The sequence below is a fragment of the Hyla sarda genome, chromosome 6, assembly GCF_029499605.1.
Source record: "Hyla sarda isolate aHylSar1 chromosome 6, aHylSar1.hap1, whole genome shotgun sequence".
Taxonomy (NCBI): domain Eukaryota; kingdom Metazoa; phylum Chordata; class Amphibia; order Anura; family Hylidae; genus Hyla; species Hyla sarda.
The window spans coordinates 24717329-24726823 of NC_079194.1; the positions used below are offsets into that span (position 1 = coordinate 24717329).

Genomic DNA, 9495 nt, shown 5'->3' on the forward strand with positions numbered 1-9495 from the left:
TTCGGAGGATGTTAACCTGGCCACATACAAGATGTGTCGGCAGAAGGCAAAGCGTGGCCAGGGACCCAATGTTTGCACCATGGCCCTGCATCAACATATGCAGCATCACCATAAAGTGGCCTGGGAGAACCGTGGCTCCGATGTGGTGGTCCAGCCTGCTGCATCACCCAATGGCACGCCGTTCCGTTTCAGACAGCCATGGTTCCACCAACTCAGCCGTAGGTAGCTGTGTGTTATACCCATCTTCTGTCTTTCAAGATGCTCCTGCTTCTCCTACTTCAAGTCAGTCATCCCACCAGCAATCCTTCGGCAAAGCCATGTCCAAGAGACAACAGTATGCGCCCACATTCAAAAGCTGAATGTGCTCCTGTCCAAGTTGCTGGTGCTGCAGTCCCTCCCTTTTCAAGTGGTGGACTCTGCACCTTTCAGAGAACTGATGGATTGTGCCGAACCGAGGTGAAGAATCCCAAGCCGTCATTTCTTTGCGAAGAAGGCAGTACCTGCCCTGCACAATTTTGAGGAACAGAAGGTGGGCCAGTACTTGAGCCTGTCGGTGTGTACCAAAGTGCATGGCAAAATGCCGACGTGTGGAGCTGTAACTACGGTCAGGGGCAATACATGTCCTTTATGGCCCATTGGGTGAATGTGGTTCCTGCACAGCCACAGCAGCAACTTGGACAGGTCTCGCTACTTCTGCCTCCACGCTGTGAGGCCATTGGTCCTGCGACAGTGTTCGACTCTGCCTCCTCATCCTCCACCGTGTCCTCAGTCTCCACTGCATGAACAAGTCTCAGTGCCCCTTCAGCATACCATGGTACCAGATGGTTTGCCTTGGCGAACTGAGTCACACAGGGGAGGAACTGCTAATAGTCATTCATCAAGAAATCGAATCATGGCTTACTCCAAGAAAACTGGAAATGGGAACAATGGTGGCCGACAACGGGAAGAACATCTTGTCTGCGCTGCGAGAAGGAAGGATGAGCCATGCGCCCTGCATGGCACACATGTTCAATCTGGTTGTCAAGTGGTTCCTGAAGTGTTGCCCCCATCTGCAAGACATTCTTACAATGGGAAGAAAACTTTGCATGCCCTTCAGCCACTCGTACACCGCAAAGCACACCCTCATTGAGCTGCAGCATCAGAACGTTTCCACAAGTTGGAATTCCACCCTCCATATGTTGGACTGACTATACGAACAGAGAAAAGCCATCACCGATTTCTTGATGATCCAAGTTGATAGGGGAACTCCCCTTTGTAACTTCAATGTCAACCAGTGGCAGCTCATAAGTGGCACCTGCCATTTGCTCAGGCCCTTTGAGGAAGCCACATTATTACTCAATCGCCAGGATTATGGGATTAACGACATCATTCCACTGCTTCATCTAATACAACACGTGTTGGAAACAATGGCTGGTCAGGGCACTGGAGACATGGCGCCTACATCTCACGGCCACATGAGCCCTGTGGGGGCTGAGGAAGAGGGGGCCCCCTAACAGTAGAGCACAGTTTAGGTTTCGTGAAATGGGCGGTTTTTCTAGTCATCTGACAGGAGAGGAGGAGCAGAAGCAGCTAGAGGACCCAGGCACACCAGGGCAGTGTGTAATGGAGATGAGGGCAGGGAGTCTCTCTGAGTCACTTGCACAAATGACACGATGCATGCTCACTTGCTTGCGTTGTGACCGCCGAATTGTCACCATTCAGCAGCGGGATGACTTCTGACTCTCCACCTTATTGGACCCTCGCTACTGGCACAAAATAGGGGCCTTTTTTACACCCACTGAGAGGGAGGACAAACTGACCCCCTACAAAGACATCCTACATGTTGGCCAATGCCTATCTGCGCCATCGTCCATCCTCTCACAGGTCTGACTCGGGGGGGCCCTCTGCGCTCACCTTCCATTGCCATGGCTGCTGGGGAGGGGTGGAGTGGCAGGAGCAGCACCAGCTCCATCAGCAGCAGCCGCAGTCTACAGCTGCTGATGAGTAGCTTTTTTCACCCGCATAGTGAAGCAACTCATCCGTAGCAGGTACACCTAGAGCAGGACCTGAACCAGCAGGTGGTGGCATTCCTTGACATGACCATGCCAACACACCTTTAAGATCCGTTGGACTTCTGGCAGCCAAACTTGATTTGTGGCCGCAACTAGCAGCGTTTGCCCTCTAAAAGCTGTCCTGCCCGGCCAGTAGTGTGCCATCGGAGCGGGTGTTTAGTGAGGCCGGGGCCATAGTCACCCCAAGGAAAACTCGTCTGACCTTTGTGAGGCATGGATCAGCCAGGATTTCCACCCACCAATGCCTGATGCATCAGAGTAGATTGACCATGGTGTCACACCAACACTTTACAAATATGGATAGTGCAAAACAGATTTTAGGCGCTGCTCTCCAGTTACAGACATTCCTACGCATCAGACCACAAGTAAGTATTGAGGATATGCCTTGCGTAAAACTTAACTTGTATTAATATTCTTAGGATAAAATATATGGACCCAAATTTTTTTTTAAATCAAACAAAAGGAAAGGTGTGCAAAAAAACACCATGTGCCACCTACACCACCAAGTATTGAAGTGATGCAAAGACCTCTAAAAGGTGGAAGGGAAAAACATATGGTCCATTGTAACCGGTGGGGGTAAAAACTTCCCCTGTAAGGCCCTTCTATCGCACTATAAATTCACTTTTTGGCAAGTGTTACTTGCCCTAAAAAGGGCGGCCCCACGCAGGAACCTCTCCTTATTTCCCCCTACAAACACTGCCATTTCCCAGGGGTTTTAGGTGGAAACAGAGAGAGTTTCCTGTGTGGGGCCGCCCTTTTTAGGGTGAGTAACTCTTGCCAAGAAGGGAATTAATGGGGTGAGAGTAGGGCCTTACAGGGGAAGTTTTTACCCCCACCTGCTAAAATGGACAATACGTTGTTCCCTTCCACCTTTTCAAGGCAAGTGTTACTCGTCTTAAAAAGGGTGGCCCCACACAGGAACCAATCCCTATTTCCACCTAAAAACCCTGGGAAATGGCAGTGTTTGCAGGTGGAAATAGGGAGAAGCTCCTGTGTGGGGCCACCCCCTTTTAGGGTGAGTAACACTTGCCAAGAAGTGAATAAAAAATGCAAGAGTAGGGCCTTACAGGGTAATGTTTTACCCCACACCGATTACAATGGACCATACGTTTTTCCCTTCCACCTTTTAGAGGTCTTTGCATCACAACAATACTTGGTGGTGTAGGTGGCACATGATGTTTTTTGCACACCTTTCCTTTTGTTTGATTTAAAAAAATAATAATTGGGTCCATATATTTTATCCTAAGCATATTATTAACCCCTTAAGGACCAAGCCCATTTTCACCTTAAGGACCAGGCCAATATTATTTTTGCTTTATCTTTGTTTTTCCCTCCTCGTCTTCTAAAATCCCTAACTCCTTTATATTTCCATTTACAGACCCATATAAGGGCTTGTTTTTTGCGTGACCAATTGTACTTTGTAATGAAACCTCTCATTTTACCATTAAATGTATGGCGAACCCCCCCCAAAAAAATTTTAGGGAGGAAATTTAAATGAAAACCACAATTTTGCGCATTTTGGAGGGTTTTGTTTTCACACTATACACTTTACTGTAAAAATTACATGTGTTCTTTATTCTGTGGGTCAATACAATTAAAATGATACCCATGGCTAGATACTTTTATATTTTTGCACTGCTTAAAAAAAAATCTAAAACTTTTTGTACAAAATCAGTAATCTAAAATCGCCCTATTTTGACCACCTATAACATTTTCATTTTTCTGTATATAGGGCAGGGTGAGGGCTAATTTTTTGCGCCGTCATCTGTACTTCTTATCGATACCACATTTGCATATATAAAACTTTTAGATCATTTTTTATTAATTTTTTTTTAAAATAAAATGTGACAAAAAAGCAGCATTTTTGGACTTTTTAATTTTTTTACGTTTACGCCATTCACCGTATGGGATAACTAACATTATATTTTGATAGTACGGACATATACACACGTGGTGATACCAAATATGTTTATAAAAAAAATTTACACTTTTTGGGAGTAAAATTGGAAAAACAGACAATTTTAAATTTTTATTGGGGGAGGGGATTTTTCACTTTTTATTTTATTTTTATTTTTACATTTTTCAACTTTTATTTTACACTTTTTATGTCCCCATAGGGGACTATCTTTAGCAATCCTTTGATTGCTAATATCGTTCAGTGCTATGTATAGGACACAGCACTGCTCAGTATTATCGGTGATCTTCTGCTCTGGTCTGCTCGCTCTCAGACCAGAGCAGAAGACCCCAGGAGACGGCCGGAGCCAGGTGAGGGGACCTCCGGCCACCATGCTGGATGATCAGATTGCCGCGGCAGCGCTGCAGGCGATCCGATCATCCATTCAAAGTACCGCACTGCCGCAGATGCCGTGATCTGTATTGATCACGGCATCTGAGGGGTTAATGGCGGCTAGTAGCCGGAACCTGCTGTGTATGACGCGAGCACCGTTCCGATGCTCGCGGTCATACACAGGACATAAATGTACGTCCATGTGCGGGAAGTCCCGCCAAAACAGGACGTACATTTACATCCGTGGTCGTTAAGGGGTTAAAAGTTAAGTTTTACGTAATGCATATCCTCAGTACTTACTTGTGCACACTAACACTTTTACAAAAGAGACCGTTTTCTTCTGCCTACTTGCCTCAGCTACTATTCTGATCCTGCCACCCGCCTGATGCCACACATCTGATGCCAAGTTCTCCTTTTTTCCCCCACCTTCGTCAATGGGTACTGGTATTGCCACCCACCACACCACTCTGTCACCGGGTCAATTTCAGGACTCCTGATGCTGCTGCTGCTGCTGCCACCTCCAGGCTGTCTTATTTCTGCCACCATATGTTCTCTTTGGGCTGAAGCTACCTCCAGGCTGTTTTATTCTGCCACCATATGTTCTCCTCATGCTGATGCCAGCTCCAGGCTGTCTCATTCTGCCACCATATGTTCTCCTCATGCGGATGCCAGCTCCAAGCTGTCTCATACTGCCACCATATGTTCTCCTCATGCTGCTGCCATCTCCAGGCTGTCAATCAGCCACTATATGTTCTCCTCATGCTTCCGACACCTCCACGCTGTGTCATTCAGCAACTATATGGTCTCCTCATGCTGCCGCCACCTCAACGCTGTGTCATTCAGCCACTATATGGTCTCCTCATGCTTCTGCCACCTCCAGGCTGTGTCATTCAGCCACTATATGTTCCTCTCTCTTACTGCCTCAAACTCCAGGCTGTGTTATTCAGCCACTATATGCTGCTGCCAACTCCAGGCTGTGTCATTCAGCCACTATATGGTCTCCTCATGCTGCCGCCAACTCCACGCTGTGTCATTCTACCACTATATGTTCTCCTCATGCTGCCACCACCTCCAGGTTCTATCATTGTGCCGCTCTGCGACAGTGATTCTAATAGCGACACCTCTGATTTGCATGTCATACTGAATAACAGTATTATTTCACTAACCAAGCACACACCCTATGCGTGTTACAGCAAAATAAAGTGTTCTACACCCCTATTGAGGCTCTCTGTATCCCAGAAATAGACATTTTTTATAGCGATTCAACGCAAATAAATTCAATATGAAACATATTTTTTGGAAAATTCGGCATATCGGCCTAGTCAAATTCAAAAATTAGTTCCTCTCCAATGATGATATAAGTATTGTACTGTACATGGGATTGATTGATTGTATATTCAAGTTGTAATTGGCCATTGACTGTGCAGCTTCCATAAACATTTTTATAGATTTTGTTACACCACAGATCTCTCTCTGTTTGTATATTCTGACAGTAATATGAGTGAGTAGTATGAATAAGTAGTAACTTTTATTTTTATTTTTTCCTGACAGAGACTGATCAAGAAAATAAGGTAAGCTATATAATACCTTTTGTTATAAATTATAACCATTCTAGTCATCCCCTGGGACGTTGCAGCACTTCATTAGAAGCTCCATCCAGAACAATAACTTACACAAGTCACTGCTTTACCCCTGTGGCTCTCCAACTTTTGGCAGCTGTCAGAGCAGACCATCAGGCAAAGAGTGTTCAGATAAATCACAAATGCCAATACATTACGCATTTCGAGGTTACGGAGTCTCTTCGTCAGATAAACAGGCATGAGTGAGCCATAGTGTGAGTACTGGACCGGCTAGCACCGTGCTGGGGAGGATTTAGAGTGCACTACTATAGATGGCATGTGGGAGGAGAATGGGTTATTGACACACTGGGCTTGAAATGAGAGCAGAAAGGAAATAAACATCAGCAGCACAGCAAGGAAGGATTTACACTTAGCACTGAACTGCTGCTGATGATGATGACAAACTAAAGGTAAAGGGAATTATATAGGAGGGAGCACTGTGATTACAGCTGCCCAGAATTTTGTGGATGGTCAGAGATAAGAGGGCCTTTATTTACCTTTCATTCACAGTGTTGATCCTCTGAAGGTGATATACATTCACAGATTGCAGGTACACAGCCCCTGCTTCCTCTCTCCTGTACAGAGCACATGCTAAACCCAACCACCACTTCCTGTGATGCAGCTTGGTCTCATTGTTACTAAAGACAGACTAAGCCTAACAACAGGCAGTGCACAGCACCTCCTAGAGTAAGGAGTTTCTTTTAATTAAAGGGGTACTCTGGTGGAAAACTTTTTTTAAATGAACTGGTGCCAGAAAGTTAAACAGATTTGTAAATTATTTCTATTTAAAAATCTTAATCCTCCCAGTACTTTTTAGCAGCTGTATGCTACAGAGGATATTCTTTTCTTTTGAATTTCTTTTTTGTCTTGTCCACAGTGCTCTCTGCTGACACCTCTGTCCGTGTCAGGAACTGTCCAGAGCAGCATAGGTTTGCTATGGGGATTTTCTCCTGCTCTGGACAGTTCCTGACACGGATAGAGGTATCAGCAGAGAGCACTGTGGACAAGACAAAAAAGAATTTCAAAAAGAAAAGAATTTCCTCTGTAGCATACAGCTGCTAAAAAGTATTGGAAGGACACATTTTTTTTTTATTGAAGTAAGTTACAAATCTGTTTAACTTTCTGGCACCAGTTGATTAAAAAAAAAAAAATGCTTTCCACCCCTTTAAAGCCTTTCAGTCATTTAGAAAAACATTTACAAAAAAGTTTTAATCAATGCTAAAACCCAAACTGATCTCAAGATGTTGCTCAGCTCTCGCTTCTCATTGTAGGAGACTGGTTTCATAGAGTGGGTGCCTAGTCAGGGAGTGAAGCACGCTGACGTGCCCTTCACCTGTCACGCCCCCTCCCATAGTCTTGCATTGAGGGGGCGGGTGTGACATCATTAGGGGCGGGGCTATGACATCACAAGCTCCCGATGCCAGCCCTAAGCATTCAGAACATTTTTTTCCAAATGCTGAGCAGCGGAGTACCCCTTTAAAAACATTGGGGAAGATTTATCAAAACCTGTCCAGAGGAAAAGTTGCTGAGTTGCCCATAGCAACCAATCAGATCGCTTCATTCAGTTTTCAGAGGCCTTTTCAAAAGTGAAAGAAGCGAACTGATTGGTTGCTACAGGCAACTCAGAAACTTTTCCTCTGGGCAGGTTTTGATAAATCTCCCCCATTGAGTTCTAAAACTTTAAGGACTTATACTAAAAATGTTGTAATCCTTTTCCGTTGTAGACTCATATTGAGACTGGCGCACTTCTGATCTTCGTTTGTGGTAATCTGGCCTTTCTGATCGCACTGTTGGTCGGCATAGGACAATCTTAAGCCTGATCTGTGGATGGCTCATAATGACCGACTCTTACATGCCAAAGAATTACCAAGGAGACGATGTTATAATCAAATGTAACACTTTTTTTTTTTTTGCTATTGTCAATATACGGAATACTCTGTGTGCGCAGGACGCCGTGAGATGTTTACAGTGGCCGAATCATGGACATGTATGACAGAAATAAGAAAACATGCTGGGACCCTCTGGATTATGTCTGTGACTGATTTTTGTTTTCCATATTGAAATCCATAGCAACAGAAACGTTCGCATGGAACATCTGACATTACGTTTTTCAAACATTTACAATGGTAAAACAAATTCATGAGTTTTTTTATTTTTTATTTTACATAGTAAAACTTTTTTTCACTAGCAATAAAAAAAAGAAAAGAATAAGTGAAGGTAGTGTTGGTATCTGGTTTGGACAATCTCTTCCTATATACTTTGTTCCTTGATGAGACTGGCATATTTATCTTGAAGTTAGAAAAGGCAGCTGCTATGGGGCCCAGTGAAAAGAGGGACCCAGCAAAGATTGGGCTCAGCACCGAGACCCCGACTGATCAAAACCCTATTCCATGAGCAGTGTGAACCTGCACAGGGTCTTCCTCTTCACAGGTCAGTAACAGAAACAAGTGCAATGTGCACACTGGTAAGGAAGAAGGTGAGCAAGTATGGGACTTGGATGTATAATGGCTAAACATATGATTTTTTTTTTCCTTAAAGGAGAACTCCAGCCAAATGAAATTACCTTTATATAGCTGCACATAATAAAGTTATATAACTTTGCAATGTGAAGTGTAATCTTTGATGAGCACCTACCCTGTTTCTCTCAGCTTTTCCTCCAGGCAGGAAGTCCAGGAGATCTTATCACACTGATGACAACACTTCACTCTCCCTTCCCCCCTGCTCAGAGAGCTGACAGCTTCAGTGTGTAGTGTTTGAGTGTCCCTGATTGGCGGGAGGGCAACACACCCCCCTCACTGCTCACTCTCACAGCAGCCCCTCACTGCAGCTCAAACAGGAAACAAGCACAGTGTGTGTAGTTTTTTGCTCAATCAGCAGGATATTTAAAGCCTGTTTATGGGGGCTATGGGGTGTCTGATTTTGAAACAAATCAGCTGGGATGCCTTGTGGAGCTAATATATACAACTTATATAAGTTGTTTGTTTGTTTTACCATAAAAACTCTCCTTTAACTATTATCTTGCACAGGGCTTCTTAAAGGGGTACTTCATATCAACTGGCTCCAGAAAGTTAAACATATTTGTAAATTACTTCTACTAACCTGTTAAGGACAGGTACGCCCTGAATCCCGAGTCCTTAAGAAAGCAGGGCGTACCTTTATGCCCTGATCCCGTTAACAGGCTTTAAACTGTTCTCACCAGTGTTGAACAGGTTAAAGCCCGTGGGTCTCGGTTGCTACCGGCAGCTAGGACCCATGGCTAATGCTGGGCACCACCAATCGCGATGTCCCGATCAGCTTTCCGGACGACGAGAGGGTCCTCACTTGCCTCTCCGTCGTCCGATCGGCAATCTACTGCTCCAGAAGACTGCATATTGTAGCTCCCTATGGGGACAAAAAAAAAGTGTAAAAAAAAGAAAAAAAGTTAATTAACCCTTTCCATATTAAAGTTTAAATCACCCCCTTTTACCAATTCTTAAATAAAATATTGTAATAAAGAATAAAAATAATCATATGTGGTATCGCCGCATGCGTAAATGTC

General features: G+C 44.4%; 1 protein-coding gene across 4 annotated transcripts in view; it reads left to right on the forward strand.

Moving 5' to 3' along the window:
* Nucleotides 1-8533, forward strand: part of LOC130275406 (putative ferric-chelate reductase 1) — a 70322-nt gene extending 61789 nt beyond the window's left edge. For 3 of the 4 annotated variants that reach the window (XM_056523321.1, XM_056523320.1, XM_056523322.1), the window contains 2 exons: nt 5890-5909; nt 7682-8527. In XM_056523321.1, the coding sequence (XP_056379296.1) occupies nt 5890-5909; nt 7682-7771 (110 nt within the window). In that variant the 3' untranslated portion in view covers nt 7772-8527. Of the gene's footprint in view, nt 1-5889; nt 5910-7681 lie in introns of all 4 variants that reach the window. The other variant, XR_008844767.1, reaches the window with a different exon arrangement.
* The last annotated feature ends 962 nt before the right edge of the window (nt 8534-9495 follow it).